General features: G+C 40.3%; 1 protein-coding gene across 5 annotated transcripts in view; it reads right to left on the minus strand.

The window, feature by feature from the left end:
- Positions 1-157: 157 nt before the first annotated feature.
- The window catches only part of LOC123870712 (P protein-like), a 38722-nt gene continuing 13772 nt past the window's right edge, over positions 158-25107 (minus strand). For 3 of the 5 annotated variants that reach the window (XM_045914087.1, XM_045914086.1, XM_045914083.1), the window contains exons 2-19: positions 20537-20858; positions 19390-19528; positions 18881-18944; positions 18015-18150; positions 17317-17456; positions 9048-9216; positions 8043-8191; positions 7066-7269; positions 6327-6442; positions 5943-6081; positions 5495-5630; positions 5126-5223; positions 4799-4900; positions 4117-4210; positions 3857-3999; positions 3064-3174; positions 2552-2699; positions 158-2007 (exon numbers count right to left, since the gene is read on the minus strand). In XM_045914087.1, the coding sequence (XP_045770043.1) occupies positions 1829-2007; positions 2552-2699; positions 3064-3174; positions 3857-3999; positions 4117-4210; positions 4799-4900; positions 5126-5223; positions 5495-5630; positions 5943-6081; positions 6327-6442; positions 7066-7269; positions 8043-8191; positions 9048-9216; positions 17317-17456; positions 18015-18150; positions 18881-18944; positions 19390-19528; positions 20537-20726 (2457 nt within the window). In that variant the 5' untranslated portion in view covers positions 20727-20858 and the 3' untranslated portion in view covers positions 158-1828. The remainder of the gene's footprint in view (positions 2008-2551; positions 2700-3063; positions 3175-3856; positions 4000-4116; positions 4211-4798; positions 4901-5125; positions 5224-5494; positions 5631-5942; positions 6082-6326; positions 6443-7065; positions 7270-8042; positions 8192-9047; positions 9217-17316; positions 17457-18014; positions 18151-18880; positions 18945-19389; positions 19529-20536; positions 20859-25107) is intronic. The other 2 variants (XM_045914082.1, XM_045914085.1) reach the window with 2 other exon arrangements.

A 25107-nucleotide genomic window follows, 5' to 3' on the forward strand; every position in this document is an offset into this window, starting at 1 on the left:
AATCCATAATGAATAAACATACTTGCACATTAATTATAATAGATATAAGTGATTTATCGATATTAGATATTATCGATATTACGAACTCGTGCTACCCTAAAAAAATATTTTGTGCTAGGGGTCCTACCGCTTTCAGAGTGCAATAAAAACTCTTGTTTAGATAAAAATTATATTTCAACAAACATTCAATGTAAGAATAAAACTTTAAATGATAATAATAATTTATTACATTTACTTAGCTTACAATTAATTATATTACATATACAATTATAATAGACGCGTAATACCATTTTTGATCGATCGATTATTAAAAGATAATTAAGTATAATAAAAAACGTGTTATATAAGTAGGTATATTAATTTACACAAGCTTTAGGAAGAGATAATCGGCACCTTGGGCTTCATAGTGTCGTTTTGGTCACTCATACCTATGCGACGTTTTGTTACTGACATAATATATTATCAGTCTCAGGGCGATTACACTGCATCTAATCCGAATCCGTGAAACTACGTTCCGAACTTAGGAACGTATTTTCACGGATTCGGATCGGATCGGATTCGTATGACTATTTCTATGGTAGCTTACGCACTAGCTCCGACTTCCGTCATCCGAGTTTTCTTTCATCCGTGAGAATATCTCGGATGTGCCTCGGGTTCAGATGGAACATATTATATGATTTAACTAGATATGACAAAGATATCCACTGAATAGCTTGGATTTGGATCAGAGATCAGATAAGTGCGTAAGCAATATCCGAGTTCGGTCCAAGTTTTTTTATATACGTATTTTCCCGGATTCGGACCGGAGGAGTGTGTAACCGCTCTTAGTGAAAGAGGTGGACTACTGATTTGTACACTTTCTATAGCTCGATGTGTAAATATTTACGACGGGTATCGTACCTGACGTATAACAGACGCACCAACTTGGTTGGTATCCAACACTATTCGGTAACCCGGTTGGGTTGGCCATAATTTAAAGACATTTTCGGTTATAATAATATACAAGGGCATTCGAAAAGGAGATCCAAATCCAAAATATCGATTTACTCATCCAATAAACATTATTTTTCACAACTTTAGGTTTGTGGTTTGGTCCCATAGTTAAAATTGTTTGAATAATGATGAGTAAGAGCTTCTTTCCGAATGACTTTGACTAAAATGAATTATTTCGTGGGTTCTAACGCCTACAACCGAATTGGCTTGTCTGTTGATGGATTATAGTTAATAAACTTATGTGACCGCAAATTCAAGGCACTCATGTTAACTTACGGTCGAATTATTATGAATCTATCTGTAATCTATCGAAAAGTTACTTAGTAATGTTGTTATTTGGCAAAAAATTGTATAGTACGCGACAGGTTGAGATGGCAATTGGGGTGGCGCGCTAACCATTTTCGTTGTGATTGCCATCTCGACCTTATCGCGTATAAGCTTATCTAAGCTGAAATGATGCGCCTCACTACATAATTTTGTTGATGTGTAAAATTGCGGTTGTGGAGTACGTCATTCCAAAATAGACGAGCTATACTAAAGGTTTTTTTTAACGTTGCTAAGCAACTAATCGACAGATTACAGGCAAATAATTGACGGTTCAATTTCGGCCGCAAGCCGATCAAAAATCTAAACGAGTCACATAAAAAGTCTATCTAAAAATAGTTCCGAGAAATTACATTTTAAAGCTTCTTGTTTAAAGTACAAAACTAAAATGTTCATGGAAATCTTAAGATTTTCTTAACCTCATTTGCGATCGGACCTGATGGTCCAACGCTGGGGTATTGTAACATTCTTTTGTTATGACCTTATATGAGTTTCTAATCTATGCCATAGGTCAGTGCCACGTAAGAGCACTGTGGCAGAAAAGCAGGTAGACGGAAGCGACGGTGAGGTTGCCCAGCATGACGGGGAAGCCGACCTTGAGGAACTGCAAGAATGTGAACCGGTATCCATGCTGCTCCGCCACGCCTGCGCACACCACGTTTGCGCTCGCGCCGATCAGCGTGCCGTTACCTGAAAAAAAAAACAATATAAGTACGCTTCATATCAATTGACTGGATTACATATCTATTGGCTAAATTATTGGCTGAAGACATATTCGCATTGCGGGTTGGGTCGAAAAAGTTTTTGGGTTTACTGTCAGCCGGACCACTAGGCATACAAGAATCTGCGTGCGTCTGCCCCAGAAAGGGGAGAAAGACACAAGGAACAAGCGCAAAGATAAATAACTTGTAGGGAGTCAAGAAGGCACCCCCGAGAAACACGCCAAGAGCATGGTTCGGGGGCTCTCCAGTAATTCAGGCCATATAATCGAGAGCTTAGTAGGGCCATGGGAGTCGGATGTGGAAGTGAAACTTCCTCTTCGGAGGTTATGTACTTCCTCCCAAGAAGAATCTAAGAGGAGCTAAGAGCCCAGGTGAGGGGTGGCAGCGGGAGCCCGAGGCCAGCTGAGCCCACCAGTACCACCACCACGCGTCATCATCGTAGTCAGTGGGATGTTGTCCCCGAAGGAAGTATGTCAGTTCGCGCACCAATGGCACAAGAGGAAGTATACTACCTCCGAGGCAGGCGCCGAAGCTGAGAGCCCAGGCGAGGGGCGCCAGCGGTAGGCCGAGGCCGGCCGGGTCCGCCAGCGCCGCCACCACGCGCACCATCATCGTGGTCAGCGGGATGTTGTCCACGAAGGCCGAGGCTAAGCCGGACACCTGGGAAACAAAATCAAATTCAAAACCCTCTCTGAAGGTTTCTAGTCCCACTGCTAGTTCGGGATTCTAAAAAAGATAGGTAATGAATTTCCAAAGTGTCTCTGTCGGCAATCTAACCTAGGACCTCCCAATTAGAAGACAACAGCGCTCACCACTGCGCCAGGGAGGTCAAACAATTAACAATCTGCCCTTACCGAGAATGGAACCTGGGTACTTCGATTTATAAGATCATATAGTGTTTACCACCAGCGAATGAGGGCTTTCCTATAGTAGTAATTGTTATAAGCGGGTCGAATCCATTTAAGTATAATGTTTCCTTTAAGAAACTCAAAATCTAAAATTAACAGTTATTCATGTCACTTACCCATAATATAAGCATAATGGCAACTGTTAGTCTGGACTCTTCACCAACTTTCAGTATAAGGGATTCCGTTAAGCTCCCGATCCAAGATATTAGCCCCAGCTTAGATAGTACCTGAAAAGTGAAAATCCATACTAAGTAATATCATTAAAAATGCGAAAGTGTGTCTGTCTGTTTGCTAGCTTTTCCGTTTGACCGATTTTCTGGTCTGAAGGGTGTGTGAAGTCTGGCAATCAGCACTTGGCCCGGATGGCTTAAGCCCTTCTCATTCTGAGAGTTGACTAGTGCTCAGTAGTGGGTCGATGACGGGTTGATCATGATAATGATGATGAGGTATAACTTGTATCCCGGGGAAAGATATAAACTACTTTTGATCCCAGAAAATCAAAGAAAATCACACAGTTTTTTAGTCCCCATCCCGGGGAAATTTATTGGCTACTTTTGGTGCCAGAAAATAAAAATAAAATCGAAGGGATTTAATAAAGACCTAAAGCCATATGGATGAACTTGCGGGCATCATCTCTTAAGTACAGAGATAGCTTGCATTCTTGAGATGGACATTTTTGCCCCTAAAAACAAAAGTTCCCACGGGGTTTTTAAAAACCTAGCTACTTAGGAAAGGAGAACATAATATATAATTTCCTTTTCTTCCATTAAAAACCCACCCTAGGGCAAATTACCTAACCGTGTTACGTAACTGGGAAAGAAATATAAGATAAAGTGACACTAAATTACTTCCTTTTTAACAACTTTTATATGTATAAAGCAGGAATACCTATTAAGAAGTTGACCTTACCTCCATCATGACAAACAAAGCAGCAAAGAACAGAAGAGTGGACCACTCCACCCTCGCCAGTATGGGTTCCAGGTCCTCTCTCTCCGCTAACAGGAGAAGTAACAGAGCTCCTAATAACGCCGTCCAGCCCAGAGATAGCCTTTCTGCAAACAAAAGTTAACGATCTTTGAGATGCATTCGTGCTGACCGAATTCTGGCCATGGCAACCAATTTAACACACGCGCACACACATACACACACACACACGCGTTCACACTTACGTAATTCGGGTATGGCGTGAAGGAAGAACACGATCACTACGAAAGCTACACACACTGTCGATTTTATGAGTAGCTGTTTGTCCCTGATGCGATACTGTGAACAAAAATATTTATTTATATCGCAAGTGCGCAAAGTTGAAAATTTTAGTCCACCACGGAAAGTTTAATTATATTGCGCACGATCATACGATTTTTTCAATACATTTTTGTAACAATTTTGACAGCAGCGGTATGATACGAGTTAAGAACTTTATGATTCAAATAGGTAGAATAGAATAGAAATATTATATAAGCTTTACAACTAGGTTTAATTGTTGTAATTGATTTGAATTGTCAAGTGTATCTAGGTACCATTGCACAATGGTTTGGAATGATTTTCCTATCGAGAAGAAATAGCAAGAAAGGTTGATTTTTTTAAAGATTCGATTTACAATAATCATAATAAATACAATATTTATGGTTAAAGAACTTTATTCTCACTAAGAATTTAACAAATTCACTTACATGAGAAAGAAACAAATTGATAAGTATCTTATTCATTTAACATTGCGATTATATAAAACAAAGTGGGTAGATAAAGTAAACGAGTCGGTCGAGTGCGCCGATTGCGTGGACAATTGCGGAGTCGAACTGGTATCTAGTGAAATCGTTTAGCGGTAGGTACGCCGTTGCTGAAACTTACTTTCTGTTTCATCTGTGCCAGGGTTGAGCAAAAGTTGGGGTCTGCCTTCGCTTTGCCGCTGTTGTTTTCGCGCTTGAGCAGGATTGTCTGAAGTCGCTGCACCTGAAACGTTTCAGCCTATTTTTCATCTCACACTCACTATTTTTTCCATACAATAATAGGAAAAACTGTTGATTTTCCTATAATAAATAAAGAAATATAAAGGCTTTACTAATCTTCACATCGTACGCGAGCAATTTTTTTTTGCCATCATCTAAGAAACTATCTGTGAGGGAGGTATGCCAAAAATTAAAACGGATTTTTCAAGTTGGTTGTTTAATTTCTTACTTTTTTCTCTAGAGCACGTCGGACGATGTCTTCGTCTCTGGAGTAAGACGACAGGGATGCTGCGGCTCTCTTCCACACTCCTATTTCTTGACGCATCTCTGTTAACATATTTTGTATCAGGAAAAATATTTTGTTTTATTTTTCACCTATTTTAAACCGATATTCTTTCATTTTTGGGGGTGACATCAATACTCTTTCTCCGTTTCTCTTATGGTTCTTAAAGTTAATGCTCTGTCAGTAATATTTAAACTGGGTAACATTACCACACTTTTTTTATAGTACATGTGTGAGAAAACTACAGTTTGAACAACGGTATATTTAGAGCCACTTTACAATCTAATGTATTGAAAAGCCAGAAAAAGCACTTACCTACAATTTCCGTGGGTACGCTGTGTCGGAGCGTGTTCATGTCTCGGAACATGTATCGCAGCTGGAAATAAGTCTGCACGCACACCAGCAGAATTCCGAGCCCCATATGCAGCGTGAATGATGTGAAGTTTATGTTCTGAAAAATTTGGTGTTACTTTACTGAATGACTTGTATGTAGTGTAACCGACACTAACATACATACGTACACATGCATGCGTATGATATTTGTTATGGAAGAGTGGTGTCTTCTGACACATGAGTAGTCCTAAAAGAAAGCTCTAACCTCTTTTCTGTAAACCTAAGTAGTAATAAACTTTTTTTTGTGAGGAGGGTGTTTCTAGGACTAGAACGCTAAAACTCCAATAAGAAAGGATTTTCAGCAAAGGGATTATTAAAAACCTAAATCCATGTTAACGAATTGACGGGTAATAAATTTTGAAAAGCTTACCGCTTTCAAAACAGCAGGATGGCTTGCAATTATAACATTGGGTGGATCTCCCACGGGGGTGGCCGCACCGCCCACGTTACTAAATATCACCATTGACATCAAGACTGGTATAGGGTTCAGTTGCATCACTTCACACAGCCTGGAAAAATATCGAAATTAGTCTAAAATAACATCTAAACCCACAAGTGCCAAAATATAATTCATTAATTTTAAAGAAAATCTAATTATGTATCAACATTCAATTGCAAAAAAGAATACTGTCTTTTGAATCCCTCGCAAAGTCAGGAAGGTCATTAATGTAATTGAGGAACAAAAAGAGTCCTAAAATAAGACCTCGTGGGACTCCTATTTTTTATACTCTTAGGAGTTTCTTTAAATTCTCACCGTATAGTGACCGGCGTCATGAGTAGTACAGTGGTGACGTTGTCCAAGAATGTGGAGAAGATTGCCGTGAAGAAGCACAGGCAGTTGATCAGAGGCCACGTCCGGCCACCCGTCACCTTCAAAAATAAATTGAGTGATTACCTCATGGCTGTAACTTCATGGCTATATTAAGTATAGATAAGGACCAGATCTTTCATGGTTAATAATATTGAGTACAAGAAGAAGATCTGTTTTTTTCGGCTTATCGTCTTTGGTTTGCGTTAAGCAGATGGCCGTTATAAGAAGATAAACCGAAGAAAGAAGGCATAATCAGAGCATTTATGGATGTGTGATTTGTTTATTGTTTTTGGCAATGAGTAAGAAAGAAAAAGAAAGAAAATGTGTTTATTTGGTGCCACAAAAAGTACAGATAAAATAATAATAATAATAATTCGAAATAAGATGCGTGGTGTGCTGTACCACAATGGACTCCACTCAGCGTTTGCTGCGCCTGTGTCGGGAACGCTGGTACAGCGTTGGTCATCAGTTTACTATCGTATTGTCTTTGAAAGTTCGATTATAACCTAACATAGACTCGTCTGTACAATTTGCTGTATTTATGTTGTGTTAGCAATATGGTCCTACACAGGCTGATTCCATCCGGCTCGAAGGACCACTTGTTGAGTTTTCACCTCTTTAATTCGAGGATCGTTGATATGGTTCGTGGATGGGTGGTTCGAAAACAGATTGATAGTGATACCTCAAAAGCAACAACAGCCAGATAATCGAACAGGCCAGTTTCAGCAAGTATAGCCACAAGGATCATCATGCTGAACAGCAGCAGCAGTGTCTCCATGTCCAGCCAAGACACCAGCTCTGGTAGGGAGGGTCGTGCACCGCTTAGTGCCAGTACTGCTACCCCGAGGGATGATGAAAGAAGCGCCGCGAGGGTTCTGTTTACAATCTGTAAGTGAGTAAATTATAATAGGTATTTATATTTGGCTTATTATTATTATTATTTGGTTTTTAAAGTAAAACTTCTTTAGACTTGCCTAGAGAATAAACCAGATCTTTTTTTTATAACGGATAGTTGACGTTAACACAAACGTAACTTCCGTCCGTATTTAAAATGGGAGACAAACAGAACAGCTGCTTTGAGGCCGCCATTTGTTATCAAGGTGTTTTAAAGTACCCAGTAGGCAGTACCATAGAGACAAGACACGATATGATATAAATACTTAATGCCGACTTCTTTTCAAAAATGTAACCCCGCACGCGTTTAGTTTTATTTCAACGTAAGCGGTTGTTAACTTCCGCTGACAGTATTACAGGATGTGACCAGAACGCTAGCAAAAATTTAGCGTCATTATTATACTACCTTAACTCAATCCAATGTGAATAATCATTTGCCTTATCTTGTAGTTTTTGTATTTTTCAAACCCGCAAAGAATAGCGTGCAAAACTCGGATCAGTGCCCCACCTACGATGCGGCATTGACTTCGAGTAACCTATCGAGTGACCGTCAGTCAGATGTTTTATTTGCAATATATTGTGAACTTTTAAAAAATAAAGGATTTTAAAAAAATGTAGTTTTTTATGGTATCGTATCAATAGTCATTCATCAATTATCACCTGTCTTCGCTTTTACTAGCGTTATGGTTACACCCTGTATAAATACTTGGTTAACTTGTAAATTGTAATCGAAAATGTACGCAGACTATGAATGTAAGGACTGACCTCAAAAATGATCAAGATGTAGAGAATGCAGAGCAGTATACTCGCGTAGATGATTCCATCCTCTTTGGACAGCGGGGCCAGCTGGTAGCTGACCGTCAGAGGCACGGTCTTGTTGCTGCTGGTGCTCATGCGCAGGTAGATGCTAGTTCCTGTAATACAAGTTAACGTTGATCATCATCATCATCATGATTTTGACCCCAGAATTAACTAAAATCAATGATTTTGGCGACCTCCCTGACGCATCTTCTCAGGGACAGCTACTGGGTTCGAGTCCTGGCAGGAGTTCACAATTTTATTATTTCTAGATATCTGGTCTGGTCTGGTCATCTGGTAGGAGGCTTCGGCCGTGGCTAGTTATCACCCCATTGGCAAAGCCATGCCGCCATGCGATTTAGCGTTGCGGTACGATGCCGTGTAGAAACCAAAGGGGCATGGGTTTAATAAAAACTGCCACACTCCTTTCAAGTTAACCCATTTCCATCTTAGACTGCATCATCACTTACCACCAGGTGAGATTGTGGTCAAGGGCTAACATAAACAATAAAAAAATACTCATCATCATCATCATCTAGATCAACCAATCGCCAGCCCGCAACTAAATAAGGGTCTCCTCACACAATGATAAGGGCTTAGGCCATAGTGTGTCACGCTGGCCCAGTACTAATTGGCAGACTTAACAAACCTTTGAGAACATTACGGAGAACTTTCATGCAGGTTTCCTCACGATGTTTTCCTTCACCGTTAGGGCAAGTCCATACTAATATTATAAATGCGAAAGTGTGTCTGTCTGTCTGTCTGCTACCTTTTCACGGCCCAACAGTTTAACCGATTTTGACGAAATTTGGTACAGGGTCAGATTATATCCCGGGGACGGACATAGGCAACTTTTTATCCCGGAAAAACACAAGTTCCACGGGATCTTTAAAAACCTAAATCCATGCGGACGAAGTCGCGGGCATCCTCTAGTGATATATAACTTAGCTCTAAATATAAATACAAGCATACCATTACTGCTACTAGAAGAGATATTGTAAGCGTTTTCCACTGTTGTATTTAATGGTCTTTCATTGTTAGGCTTCATTTTCTCCAGGATTAGGATGTGTGACGCAGACGCACTGGGCGAAAAGTTTATGACGTCATCCGGCTGAAGATGTATCACCCATGACGTGGAATCCTGAAATAACGAATGACTCAATAAATAAAACAAAATAAACTATCGCTTATTTCAACTAACTTATAATATTCTTACTCATTATTTATTAGAGCCTCAATAGCTCAACGGTTGAGGAGTGGACTGAATTCCGAAAGGTCGACGGTTCAAACCCCACCCGTTGCACTATTGTCGTACCTACTCCTAACACAGCTTAGTTGGAGGGGAAAGGGGAATATTAGTCATGATTAGCATGGCTAATAATCTTTTAAAAAGAAAAAAAAGAAATTGAAATTGAAAAATTGAATTTATTTAAACCGCAATCTAATACTTGGATTCAATATTGGAATGATCTGTAAGAAGGCTCTTCTGGGGATTGCGGGGACTGAAACGCCTTGTGAAATATGCCAATCCGTACTTGATATGATTTGGTGGAAGGCTTCGGCCGCGGCTAGTTACCACCCTACCAGGAAAAGCCGTGCCACCAAGCGATTAAGCGTTCCAGTACGATGCCGGGTAGAAACCAAATGAGTATGGGTTTAATGAAAACTGCCATACCCCTTCCAGGTTAGCCCGCTTCCATCTTAGACTGCATCATCACTTACCACCAGGTGAGATAGCAGTCAAGGGCTACCTTGTATCTGAATAAAACCCCATCTTATTCGGAGAGGAAGCCCATGCTCAATAGTGGGTTAGTAATGGGCGAAGATAATTATCATGATTTTGGACATGAAACTACACCTACCTACCAGACAAAGTAACATGCGAATACTAGCATGACATAAAACCATCGATGTATAAAACGACGATAATGGGAGCATTAAACATCGACGCTAACGTCAACATAGCACAATGGTGTTTAGTGTTTACAAACATACAGATGACAAATATTTACGTTTCAATTGGCATTCAAGATGTTTTTTCCGTTTCGCCGTTTTCGGTGAATTGGGAGTTAAAACAAAAAAATCTTGCTGGGGTTGCCATGATACTAAGCGTCTGGCAATGCATGACGTGATTTCATTCTGTTCCGAAGAAAATATAAAAAAATTAGACTTTATACTTTGACGCAAGATTTTTGACGTGACAACGTCTTATAATTCGATAGAGCCGGCTGCACGCACGAAAATACATGACTCATGCGGCGTTACCTCGCTCTGAGGCGTTCCATGTAAGTGATGTAAGGCTTGAAGTGCAAGCGAGAGCGCGGAACGAGCGACAAAGAAGCACAATCGGCATTTGTTGTCACGTTCAACTATCGTCAGTAAACCGACTTTACAGACAACCAATTTTTTAACTATTTTATTACCTTTTATATCCCAAATCCACCATGATCCAAACTTCATAGTTGCTAATATCGTTCCTGCCTGTGTAGGGGCAATATGCAAAGAAACTTTCAGCTTTTATAAGATAACGAAGGTGTGGCACGCGCTTGCTCTGTCTCTATTATAATGTGGTCGCGGTTGCGCTTTCTTTACAATATCTACTCTACGTCATCATATTATATTTTTAACCCCCGACCAAAAAAGAGGGGTGTTATAAGTTTGACGTGGGTATCTGTGTATCTATCTGTGGCATCGTAGCTCCTAAAGTAATGAACCTTTTTTAATTTAGTTTTTTTTTGTTTGAAAGGTGGCTTGATCGAGAGTGTTCTTAGCTATAATCCAAGAAAATCGGTTCAGCCGTTTGCAAGTTATCAGCTCTTTTCTAGTTACTGTAACCTTCGCTATTGTCGGGGGTGTTATAAATTTTTAATTTACACTTGTTTTATTATTATATACAAAATCACATGTTACCCATTGGTGAGAGTTAATACCTACTCGTATATACTTATTACATAGAACCTATTGTACAGCACAAATGAAGCAATGCTCACGATGCTAACCAAACACAATGTTATAACAAGTGGATCATTGTAAGCAGGAATGTGATAAATATTTATGAGATATGGCCTTTCACTGCCTTGCTACCTAACTGTTCTTGGAAGCATAGATTTTGCCTTGTCTAGTGATTGTAGGGGGGCTTGCGAGTTGCAAGTTGCCAATAATGTGTTTATGCTAAGAGTCAGCGCATGCCAACTTTGTTATTTTATAAAAGCTGAAAGTTTCTCGGCGTATTGTCTCCATCACAGCGAGGAACGATCAGCTACTATGAAAGATCGTGGTAACTCCCAGTCAGACGCTAAGCGACTGCCTGGGGGTTGCCACGACGCTAAGTGTCTGGCAATGCATGACGTAATTAAATACTATTTCGAAGAAAATGTAAAAAAAATTGCCTTTATACTTTGACGTAAGATTTTTACACTTTTATTACCTGTTATCTCCCAAAGTCACCATGATCTAAACTTCATAGTTGCTGATCGTTCCTCCCTGTGTTGGGGACGATACGCAGAGAAACTTTCAGCTTTTATAAAATAACGAAGGTGTGCCACGCGCTGGCTCTCTCTCTATTAGACATTTTAGAGTCGAGTAATTCAAAGCTTTTTAAATGTAATTTACTAGATGATTCCCGCGACTTCGTACACGTGGATTTAGGTTTAAAAAATTACTTTTTGTTCCCTTTTGACGAGACAACGTCTTATAATTCGATAGAGCCGGCTGCACGCACGAAAAAACATGACTCATGCGGCGTTACCTCGCTCTGAGGCGTTCCATGTAAGCCTTGAAGTGCAAGCGAGAGCGCGGAACGAGCGACAAAGAAGCACAATCGGCCTTTGTTGTCACGTTCAACTATCGTCAGTAAACCGACTTTACAGACAACCAACTTTTTCACGTAGATTAAGATTTATATAAACATCCCATAAAACTAATACAGAATATCCAAGTTTAAGGCCTGGTTCATACTAAAACAATTACGAATTAAGCACTCTGTTTATTTATTAAATCCGATGTTGTAATAGATAAGCAGATATTATTTCAAGCTCTAGACATTAAAATAATATTTACACTGACAATATGATAGCGTGAGTAAGCATAAGATTAAGTACTTTAGCTTAGATACATGTTGCTCACAGCGATTTTGCGATAAACGTGTGAACGGAATGAATGGACTATTTAAATGTCATTTGGCAATGAAAAAGAGACAAAACAAACCACGAGTTAGGCTGATTTATATCACAGTTCATGGAAAAAAATCTAAGTACCTATATTAAAATTTGGCAATGATTAGACTGGTGTTGACTATGTATGAGGTTTGAAAATACCACGTTTTTTGGATGACAAAAGTTTGAGTCCCCTTATTTTTAAAATTTTTAGATTGCCATTAAGTATATCTATACATATAATAAAATTGTAGAAAAGTGGTGTCTGTACAATGGAAATATATAAAAAAAAGTAGCAGGGGTTGTTATTATATCGATGCCGAACCCGAAATTGTAATTAATTTTTTTTTTGTCTGTTTGTCTGTGTGTTTGTGCACGCTACTATCAGAAACGGCTTATTCGATTTAGATACGGTTTTCACTTATATATTGTAGTAAGCTTCACTTAGCATTCAGTGTTTATTTCATGTCAATCGGTTCATAAATAAAAAAGTTATGTCAATTTAAAGAATCACGGCGCCTCGCGCCTGAGCGTCCGTGGCTATATAAAGCGCGAAAAGTCACTATTCCACGCGAACGAAGTCGCGGGCACAGCTAGTACACGAATATAAACAGTGTGTAAAAAATAAAGACACGTCGAGACTATTATACAACCCCCCTGGCGCAGTGGTAAGCGCTGTCGTCTTATTAGTGGGGGGTCCCGGGTTCGATTCTCGCAAGGGTTGGAATTTCATAATTTCTAAATCTCTGGTCCAGGCTGGTGGGGGGCTTCGGCCGTGGCTAGTTACCACCCTACCACCACGTGAGATTGCAGTTAAGGGCTAACTTATATCTGAAAAAACAGTTGATGAATCCCTTTAGTGACAAAGTTGCGTGGAAGCAATCGGCTGAGCTTTTACTGAATTATACATTGATCTGTAACTTTTTAAGATTTGAATAGAGCAACTGCTGAGTTTCTTGCCGGTTCTTTCCGCTTTACGAGTATTCAAGTATTCAAAGTTGTTGTTGTTCACAAATAAGATCCTGTTATCATGTTTTTGAGCAAATAAATACTTGAATACGAACTGTTGGTAGAATCATACACGTGGATACCTTAAAGATTAAAGAGACTCTAGTTGTTCCATATGAAATATATTTTAAACACGTGTGGGCGCGGTTTATTATAATGTAGGTATACGTGGTATTTATGTTCTCAGAATAATAAACACATCTTGTTAAAAACCTGGAACTTGCAAATAGGTACTCAAAGAACATTTTTATCGCATCATTAGGTACCACTGCCGGCACGCTGAGCACTGAGCATGAACTCCTCCTCTCAAAATGAGTTTACCACGCTGCTCAAGTGTGGATTGTCAGACTTCACACACTTTAGAGAACATTATAGATAGAGAACTTTTTTTTCTCTCTCGTCTGGCTTTACAAAGATTAGCCAATGTCTAGTTTATAGTTATTTGTAACTAGAAGATGCCCGCGGCTTCGCCCGCGTGGATTTCGGTTTTTTAAAATCCCGTAGGAACCCTTTGGTTTTCCGGGATAAAAAGTGGCCTATGTACTAATCCAGGATATTATCTATCTCCATTCCAAATTTCAGCCAAATCCATTCAGTAATTATTGCGTGAAAGAGTAACAAACATACACACACACACACACACACACACACACACACACACACACACACACATACAAACTTTCGCCTTTATAATATTAGTGTGACAAGTTAGTTAAACTATACAAGTATGAACCCCGTCTGTGCCGGCGCTCGCCAACACACGCACAGCACCCCCTTAGAGCACTTTCCAGTCAGTTTTAACAAAAAAAAAACACTCCAAAAAGGCTGAGCACGCCCGCCAGCTAACACCAACACAGACGAAGTCCGATAGAGAACTTTCACATTTGAAACTTTACATTTTTTTTTAATTTATAGATTAGCGCTTGGCTGCAATCAGACCTGCTAGCAAGTGATGATGCAGCCTAAGATGTAGCGCGCTTGCCTATAATGCGTGTGTGGTGTGTGTGTTGTGATAATCCACGAATATGTGCCATAGAAATAGTGCTGGGCGATAGGTCTATTTTAGTGTTTAGTATTTATATGCCTACAGATAAAATGGTGAACCTTACGGAATTCACTGATTGCCTCAGTTCGGTGAGTGCTATTATTAACAGTATGAACGTAGAATGTGTTTACATCCTTGGCGACTTTAACGCCCATCCGAATGAACGTTTTTATAACGAGTTGACGTGTTTTTGTGACGAGCAAGAGTGGTCATGTGTGGATGTACAGATTTTAGGCATAAGGTCGGACACATACACGTTTGTGAGTGAAGCCCACGGGTCGAGGCGGTGGCTTGATCACTACGTGACGACCAACTCGGCTTATTCGTCAATTTTCAATGTATATGTAAAGTACGATGTGTATTGGTCCGACCATTATCCGTTGATTATTGAGTGTGACTTGGATATGGTTAAACCAAAGTTGACGAGTGTATGTAACATGCCGAGCGAGATTCTATGGGGAGATAGAAAACCGGAAGAAATAGTGATGTATACGAAACTATGTCATGAAAAATTAAAAGCTATTGATTTTCCCGAGGAATTTCGTTCGTGTAGTGATTGTGTTTGCGGGCGTATCGATCACACATTACTTATCGATAAATTGTATAGCGACATTGTAAATGTTCTGTCTGTGGCTGCCACTGAATCCAAAACTGTAAGATCGCGCGTTGGGAAGCGTCCTGTGGCGGGGTGGAACAGGTATGTTCGCGATGCACACAGGGAGGCCCGGTCGAAGTTTTTAATATGGGTCTGGTGGGGTAAACCAAAATATGGTAGGGTCTATGACGACATGCATCGAAGTCGCAGTCTATTTAAGTCACGCTTAAGGTGGTGTCAGAACCACAGCGAACAAATAAGGATGAATATCTTGGCTTCACAGCATGCGAAAAATGATTTTCGTAACTTTTGGAAATCCACCAATAAATCAAACGGTAGGCCTGGCCTACCAGTGAGCGTGAATGGTATTAATGAGCATAGTCTTATAGCAGACATGTTTAAAGAACATTTCACAGTGACTTCACCGTTGGGACCATCACAGTCCGTCAGTGAAGAGTGTACGTGTGGCCAGGAGATTGGAATCCGTTTTACAGCTAAGGATGTCAATAATGCTATAACTTCTATGTCGCGTGGAAAGTCTCCTGGCCATGACGGGCTGAGTATTGAACATCTGCAGCATGCGGGTCCTCACTTACCTAGAGTACTTTCCATGTTGTACAACTTATGTATAGCGCATTCGTACTTACCCGCTGCACTGATGAGAACTGTGGTGGTGCCAATTGTGAAAAACAAAACTGGGGACATATCTGATAAAGCCAACTACAGGCCTATCTCACTTGCCGCGGTTGTGGCGAAAGTGCTTGACAGTTTGCTTAACATCCAGCTGGATAAACATATACTCCTACACGACAATCAGTTTGGCTTCAGGCCAGGTTTATCAACAGAGTCGGCCATATTATGTTTAAAGCAAACTGTAAAGTACTATACGGACAGACGAACGCCTATTTATGCGTGTTTTCTGGACCTTAGCAAGGCATTTGACCTGGTAAGTTACGATATCCTATGGCAGAAATTGAAAGACACCGGACTGCCCGAAGAAGTTACTAGGATCTTCAAATATTGGTATCGAAACCAGGTCAATGTCGTGAGATGGTCCGAAACGTATTCGCAGCCATATAGGTTAGAGTGCGGCGTGCGACAGGGGGGCTTAACTTCCCCTAAGCTCTTTAACCTTTATGTCAACGCACTGATAGAGTCGCTTAGCACTACTCATGTTGGTTGCCATATTGACGGAGTATGTCTCAACAACATCAGTTACGCAGATGACATGGTGTTGCTCAGTGCTTCTGTTTGTGGCTTGGCAAAATTGTTAAGCATGTGTGAAAGCTACGCCCGCAGTCACGGGTTAACGTATAATGTAAAAAAAAGCGAATGCATGGTCTTTCAGGCCAAAGGGAAACCAGTGCCCTCAAACGTACCACCCATTAAGTTATACGGTACCCCCTTAAAGAGGGTGTTTCAGTTCAAATACCTAGGGCATCTGGTGTCTTTTGACCTGAAAGACGATGCTGACATAGAGAGAGAACGCAGGGCATTGTCTATTAGAGCGAACATGATCGCTCGCAGGTTTGCTCGTTGTACTATTCCTGTAAAAGTAACGCTCTTTAGAGCTTACTGCACTTCTTTTTTACACGAGTAGCCTGTGGGTGGACTACACGCAGAAACAGTACAATGCCCTGCGTGTCCAGTACAATAATGCATTCAGGATGCTATTGGGCCTGCCTCGTTACTGCAGCGCGTCGGGTATGTTCGCGGATGCGCATGTGGATTGCTTTTATACTACCATGCGTAAGCGGTGCACATCCCTGGTGCGCAGGGTACGGGCTAGTTCCAATGCCATCCTGAGGGCATTTGCTGACAGGTTTGATTGTCAGTACCTGAACCATTGTCATATGGTGCACATGCTGACTAATCAAGCCTGTCTTAGATATAGTATTAGGATTAAGTAATTAGATAGATATAAGATCACTAACATTAGTTTTTAAGGTGTGTTATTACTAACAATTATGATCAATTTTATGGTCGAAGTAAAGGATTTTTATTTTTTTATTTTTTTTTATTTTTATAAGTTACCTATTCACTCTTGATTTGAAGATACCAATTAAAAGTGGGAAGGAAACTGATGCCGGCAGGGCGTTCCGTGTCCTAGCGGTTCGGATTAGAAACGGGGAAGCAAATCGCTTCCTACGTGTCCGTAATTTCATCTATGTACGAATGCAGAATGTTTCCTCAAGAACATGATAATTATCATCATTATCCACCGATAGACGTCCACTGCCGGACCTAAGTTTCTTACAGGGATTTCCACACGCCACGGTCTTACGCCGCTTGAATTCAGCGGCTCCTTGCGACTCGATTGATGTCGTCTGTCCACAGTTGGGGGACTTACGATTGTGCGAGTTCGCCATTCTAGTACTTTCTAGGGCCCCAACCCTCAAGAACATGTTAAAGCGCAAATCTGTTTCGAAACATTTATACCTGTGCATATTCGCCTTCCCCTGAAGATCTGTGCAGCCATAATTGTAGTAGAGTCGTATCATTGCTCTTCGAATACGCAAATGGTCCGGACAATGTGACGGAGACCGTGAAATCTTCTTGGGTTGATTCTAGGAGATATTCTGAAACAAACGTGAATATTGGTACCTAAAGCTTTTGAGGTTCGTAAATTATCGGGCTGGGCCAAAAAATATTGCTTAGTTTTTCTTTCAAGCGAAAAGGCCTTAGAGCCCTTTTCTGGTCATACAGCTATAGTACCTGAGCCTAACCTTTTATGCCCCTATGCTTTCCTTTTACTCATGTAAGCTACAGTTGCTATCACTTGAAAAGATCCTTTAACTTACGCATGGTAATAAATATATCGGTTTACATATTTGACGTCTTGATAAAAGGCCTCTGATCTTATACCTGCGCAGTGGGTGATTTATTGATGTATGGCTAGAGCATACGTAAGGACCAGAAGAGAAGAGTGAGCCCACGCACAGGTTGTGATCGCGTATCACTGTTTCATTTCCTTGCAATCGAATTCGGGAATAAACTCCATTTTTACGCGATTTTATAGCCTCTCAAGAGATGTATGAATTGGCACGTTTTAGTCCCTTGTTTAGCAATCTACTATTTTGAATCACGTGGCCAAGTGAGCCCGGCCTGTTAGAAGTAAGGAGTGCAGAAGAACTAACCTTGAACCTCACCAACATTGACAGCAGTGTGCAGCACCACGTCATTCTTCTCATTGTTCAGGAGCAGGGATATGGTGAGCAGCGCCCAGCCTGCCACCAGAGCTGATAGCTTCAACACTCGGAGGGTTCTGTCACACTAAACAACAATAGATATTTATGTTGCAAGTGCGCTAAGAAGAAAATAATAACTGAGACGCTTGAATACCCGAGCCGCAGACTACATTTTTAAAAAGTTCCGAGAGTTTCATGGTTTTTGTGTGAACTGAATTGTACTTTATTGCGTCGTATCAAGAGTTGATTTTTTTTTTCAAATACTCTAGTAGTAGTAGTAGATGCCCGCGGCTTCGCCCGCGTGGGTTTTGGTTTTTTCAAATCCCGTAGGAACTCTTTGATTTTCCGAGATAAAAAGTAGCCTATGTGCTAATCCAGGATATTATCTATCTCCACTCCAAATTTCAGCCAAATCCATTCAGTAGTTATTGCGTGAAAGAGTAACAAACATACACACACACACACATACAAACTTTCGCCTTTATAATATTAATATAGTGTGATTTCTGTGAAGTTCTGCCTTCTGTACCAGTAAAGGTAGGTGCTATTAAGTATTCTGTTGTAGCATGTAAAAAGTGCAGTAAAGTACAAGTTTTAACCTATAAAAGGTTTAAGATTTAAACCTTTCAATTTCATAAAAGATGGCAGCTTCAAAACAGCCGTTCTATTTTGCAACTATTCAAAATGAGCCGTTGAAAATCCTCGTCTGCGCCTCAACTATTTTTTCTACTTTGCGCGCTTGTTTCGTAAATAACAATAGGTAATGTTATCATTCCCTGTAAGTTTTTAGTTGAATGATATAACGTCCAACCAACCTGTTTTTTTCGTGCTGAAGGAGGGATTTTCTTTTCATCATCAGGTACTTTTTGTTCTATTAACCTGTAGCAAAGAGAAATAAAATTCGTTATTTTAAAAATAGATTTAGATACCTACTCCAATGCGTAGGTATTCCGAATATATAAAACAGAACTACGTTATTGACTCATTGATAAATAAACACGTATTTAAACAGGTGAAAATAGTGTTAGTTATCTGTTATTTTCACCTGTTGTAACTTGTAATCGATTATTTCTAATGTAGGTAGGTATACCGTATAATATGAAATTAATGTACAATGCTCGGGGTGAAGCAAGTGCAGTGTTAACGACCATATTGGCAAATAGTACCTGTAGTAGGCGACATGTCGAGATGGCATCAGCCATCGCGCTAAACCGGCGTGGGATAACAAGGGTGACGTGCGGATGTGCGGTGCGTCCCCCCGCCTCACACCCCGATTGCCATCTCGACCTGTTGCGTACTATATGTATGTAAAAAATTCACTCACCTATTATCAATTTCTTTGCTATTAGTATTCCTATCGGTGGGTCCGTTTTCATCGCTTACTGGGTCGGACGATTTCTTGCTAAATATATTTCTATCTCCTTCTGGTGTGATGGGTGTGACCGGAGTAGACTCCAATTTACCTGAATAAAAAATATACTGATAACATTTATTTTCAATGATAGCCTTTGACTGCGAGCTCACAGAAGAAAGAGGGCTGAATGGAAGGGAGTAAGGCAGTTAGATTATACTCCTCCTAATCAGTTTCTACGACATATCGTACCGAAACGCTAAATAACTTGGCCGTAGGCCCGCCGTTTTGCCAGTAGGATGGTGACTAACCCCGGCTCCTTCCACTAGACCAGACCAGCTGAGTGATTCGCTAACTCAGTGTCTAACACTGAACGATAGCCACCGAGGTTAGTTGATTCCCTTGATATGTCTTGACAGATAAACAGACAACCAATGAAATCATCCCATAAAAGTTCCTTTTTCTCTGGAGATACGGACTTTAAAAATAGAAAGAAAGAGAGAAGAAAAAAAAAAACTATTATTTTTGAAAGCTGTGCCCATACATTACCAGTTATACCTACGGGTTAGCTTATCCCGGCGCCTCTAACACTTGAGCATTAAAGTCAAAAGACCTCAAGCAGAAGAAGCACCCGAATAAACTGTGCCATTCCAAAAAAAAAGTCTCACCTCAGCATAAATGCTTATACCTTGCCCATACACAAAGAACACACAGCTTAGAAAGTGCGAGTTAAACTCGCGCACTGAGGGTTCCGTACTTGGGTATTTTTTTCAAAATCTTACACAATAAATCAAAAACTATTATACATAAAAATAAATAAATATCTGTTTTAGAATGTACAGGTAAAGCCCTTTCATATGATACCCCACTTGGTATAGTTATCTTACTTTGAAAATTGAAACACATTTTAATTTTTTTTTAAAATAATGTAACCATAAATTCGCGGTTTTCAGATTTATTCCTGTATTTGTGCTATTAAACCTACCTACCTACCAAATTTCATTATTCTATGTGAACGGGAAGTACCCTATAGGTTTCTTGACAGGCAGACAGACAAAGTGATCCTATAATAAGGGTTCCGTTTTTCCTTTTGAGGTACGGAACCCTAAAAAAAGCTTACCATGATGTTGTTCGTAGAGCTGCTTGAAGGGCGCGAGTGCTGGGTCGTACTTGATGGCGTCAGGCAGGTCCACCCACACCTCCAGGCTGCCCGGCGTGAGGTCGCTGCAGGACACCATAGAATATACACTGTTCCTTCCGCTGTCCTTCTTCTTACGGAACCCACCCATCTTGCTGAATAGACTCGTCATTTTGTCACTACTATTTCAGTCACATTTTATCGACACACAGTTTTATAATTTTTTTAACCAACTTCCAAAAAAGAAGGAGGTTCTCAATTCGTGGAATCTTTTTTTGTGATGCGCTTAAGTAAAGGGAGACTTCTATAAAAGTATGTGGGAGTAAATTGTAAGTAGCTACTTTACCAGTGACTGATGTCTGAACTCTGATGGTATATTAAAACATTTATTTATGGCTTTACCACAAAACTGGAAGGTATACAAAACAAAAAAAGGCCTTCTACAACTGTGTTGATATTTTTCTAGTGCTGATAAATAAAAAAAACCAACCAAGTGCGAATCAGACTCGCGTACTAAGAGTTCCGTACTCGGAAATTTTTTGCGACATTTTGCACGATAAATCAAAAACTATTCTGCATATAAATAAATAAAAATCTGTTTTAGAATGTACCTACATAATATGATACTTACCCCACTTGGTCCAGTTATCTTACTTTGAAAATTTAAACACATTTTTTTTTTTTTTCTGTGATGTAATCACAAATTCACGGTTTTCGGATTTATTCCTTTACTTGTGCTCCAAACCTACCTACCTGCCAAATTTCATGATTCTAGGTCAACGGGAAGTAAGTACGCTAAAGGTTTTCTTGACAGTCACGACGGACGGACGGACGGACAGAAAGGATTTTTGAAAATTCATCCCCTAAGGCGGTAAAATAGGGATTTTAAAGTCTAGTCCACGCGGATAAAGTCGCGGGCGTAAGCTAGTGAAACGATAACAGACACTTTTGCATTTATAATTAATATGGATAACTAGAACTTGACAGCATGGAAAATTAATGAGTGGAATATCTTTTATGTTTTTCGTAATAGAATCAAACTGACTCATCATTGCTCATATCATTGTTTTAGCTAAGTAGGTATAGCTATTATTATTGTTGACGTGATTTGCCTGTGACCACTCACCATTATCTGCCGCTCGGAGGCATATTAACTCGAGCGAGATCCTGTAGTTTTCCGCCTAATCGGATCGATTTGATAATAATAATAATCAAACACCTACCTATCAACTTAGTTTGAGATACTTTACAGTGTACTTACTATGCGTACATTTTTACGGCCTTAGGTTACGCCTTGCTCAAATCTTGATTTTCGTATACTTGTTATTATTTTATAGTTCGATAGTTTTTAACCCCCCGACCCAAAAAGAGGGGTGTTATAAGTTTGAGGTGTGTATCTGTGTATATGTCTGTGGCATCGTAGCTCCTAAACTAATGAACCTATTTTAATTTAGTTTTTTTGTTTAAAAGGTGGCTTGATCCGGAGTGTTCTTAGCTATAATCCAAGAAAATCGGTTCAGCCGTTTGAAAGTTATCAGCTCTTTTCTAGTTACTGTAACCTTCACTTGTCGGGGGTGTTATAAATTTTTATTTTACACTTGTTTTAAATGAAGTGAGAAGGTACCTAATTTCCAGGGTGTTTTTCTTAAACGCTTCATAGATAGCGCCCTTCAAGCCCTTCCAAGTAGAAAATATTACTTATACCTAGTCTGAGTCGTAATTTTTATAATATTATGATAGTTACTCAGATATTCGATGATCACACATTTTGTTTCTCAGAAAATAAGTAGCGTCTGTTCATACAATCGTTTCATACAATCGCAGTTCCAATTTCATTTGAATATTAAGCAACCAAAGTCCATGAAATTTTGCAGACATATTCTAGAAACTAATATCTATGTCTGTAGTATTCCAGATTTCTGTTAAAATATTCGGTTTCAAAGTTACGCGGTCTTAAAAATTTTCATACAAATCTTTGAGCTCCTGTAATTTTAAAACTACATATTTTTAGAAAAATCTAAAACACCACAGACACAGATATTAGTTTCTAGAATATGTCTGCTAAATTTCATGGACTTTGGTTGCTTAATATTCAAATGAAATTGGAACTACGATTGTATGAAACGAGTGACGGAGAGAGCCCTGTTAAATGCCTAGGTATCGACTTGTACATTGATAGTAGATACTAGATAATATTACTCGTTAACCACAGCGTTATCTGTACTGGTAAACCGTAATACGAGATTTATCTTTCTGCATAACACTGTACTGTGTAGCTACGGTTACAGAACGTCTACTTCCTAATTAACTCTACCTGGAAGAACAACGCCTGATCCAATGTCTTGTTTGATTGAGATACTTAGGTTCTCAAAAAGAAAAGGTGCTGAACAACAACAGAGCAAAGCAGTACTTTGCGCCCGAGAACATGCCCATTATCACTCTAATCACACTAATATTATAAAGGCGAAAGTTTGTGTGTATGTGTGTATGTTTGTTACTCTTTCACGCAAAACCTACCGGTCGGATTTGGCTGGGAATGGTAATAGAGTATATCCTAAATTAACACATGGGCTACTTTTTATTCCGGAAAATCAATGAGTTCGCAGGGGATTTTTCAAATACGTATATCCACGCGAACGAAGTCGCGGGCATCAACTAGTCTAGGTATAAAGCGCTAGTCTGACCATGTATTAAGGAGTATTGCTCATACCTTTGGGCCAGAGCACCCCAGTACCAACACCTACCATTTAATCGGATTGGATTCAAAAGCGGGCTGTCCGAATTGTAAATCCGATCAAATAGAAGGAGTTGATGGAGTATTGCTTTCACCTTTGGGTCGGAGCACCCATGTACCTACCAAATCCTTTTATTTAATCGGATTCAAAAGCGGGCTGTTCGAATTGTGCATCCGGTCAAATAGAAGGAGTTGGTGGAGTGTTGCTGTCACGTTTGGGCCGAAGTAAGTTAGGATTGTCTGAAAACCCCAGTACCAACGCCTTAATTTAATCGGATTCACAAATCGGATAGCCCGCTTTTGAATCTGATTAAATGGAAGGAGTTGGTACAAAGGTTTTCAGACAATCCCAAATTAACCAGCTCGTTAGAAAGCTTGGAGCACCTAAAAGACGTAAGCTTCCTTTGCGTAAAATACTTATTGAGAAGTAATTTGAAATGGATTTCTAAAAACAAAAGAAAAGCTACAGTATTGAGTTCAAAGACCCCGTCCGTGACCAGACTGTTCCAGTTGGAACCGGTTCTGACTGGATATGCACGGAACCACTCGTTTACTCAAATTTGAATCTTAACATGTTCACAAAAAATCCATTATGGCTTAAATTGTATTTGTATTTGATAGACATTTATCGGATCAATTCTGTTGTGGCTTGTGGTAAAAAGGAGCTGTAAAGTTTTTGCATTTGAATTTACTTTTGTTTACGAGCTTTTAAGTAAGTATAATAGGCAGACAACTATGACTATAAGTAATACAATACGCATGTTTGTACATTATACATATTATACTGCAAAATGTATTGCAAATTGCAATAGATCTAAACCTCAAAACCTCAAGAGTCAAGACACAGCTTTATGTGGTCAAGACCTAAGTACCTACCTACTTTTATGCAAGTACCTAATGCAATATCTTCTGTGACCTTCGTAAAGAGTTTATTTAACTGGCTGTAGTGCGCGTCAGGTTGAGAAGGCAATCGGGGTATGGGACGCCCCGCACACCCGCACGTCACCCGCGCACCGGGTAAGCGCAGGTGTTTGCGTCTTCATCTGCGTGGATTTATGTAGGTCTTATAAAATCGGGTTGGTAGTTGGTAGGTACGTAGGTCGTAGGTATTTCTCAAAATGCTTTCTTAGGTCTAAGTTGGCAGCTTGCTGTGGCACAAGCCGTGTCTACATGCAGGTGCATGAGGGCAGGGAAGTACATCTTGGGGCGCCAGCCAGGTAACCTCCCAGTGTGCCTGGATGCTGCTGGTCCCTTTTGGATGCGTCCGAGGGGAAGAGCAGTGTTCGGGCCGGTGCGCCCCGGTAACATGGCTAATAATTTCTCTTCGGAGATATTGTTGGCTATGGCTAATGACCTGGCAGGGGGGGAGGTTTCTCCGCGTGTCCCTCTGACTAGCAGAGGGCACAGTGGATGAAGCGGAGGATGGGACGCGGGTGACGTGCGCGTCCCAAGGTCGGGGGACGCACTTCGTTGGTGCGTCCCGGAGGTGCGTCGATGGGGACCGAGCAGGTCCCCGGTGGAGGGTCTGCCTTAGCAGACGTCGCTGGCTGGGTCGCGGTTGTTTGCTTCGGCCGTTCCCGTGACCCAGTCGCCAGGCGACGCGCAGTAGCGCCGCTGGGGTTTAGTGGGTATTCCGGTCGCCTCTCGGCCGGCGAGTCCCACATACCCTCCCTCCGGGAGGGATGCGTAAATGCATTCCCCAGCGTCAACAAAAAAAAAAAAAGGGAAGTACATCTTCCAGCCCGGCTAGCATGGGCAATAGATAAAAATTATATCCCCCGATTATATCCACTGATGTCATACAAATCAGTGGATATAA

The sequence above is a fragment of the Maniola jurtina genome, chromosome 13 (genome assembly GCF_905333055.1).
Source record: "Maniola jurtina chromosome 13, ilManJurt1.1, whole genome shotgun sequence".
Classification (NCBI taxonomy): domain Eukaryota; kingdom Metazoa; phylum Arthropoda; class Insecta; order Lepidoptera; family Nymphalidae; genus Maniola; species Maniola jurtina.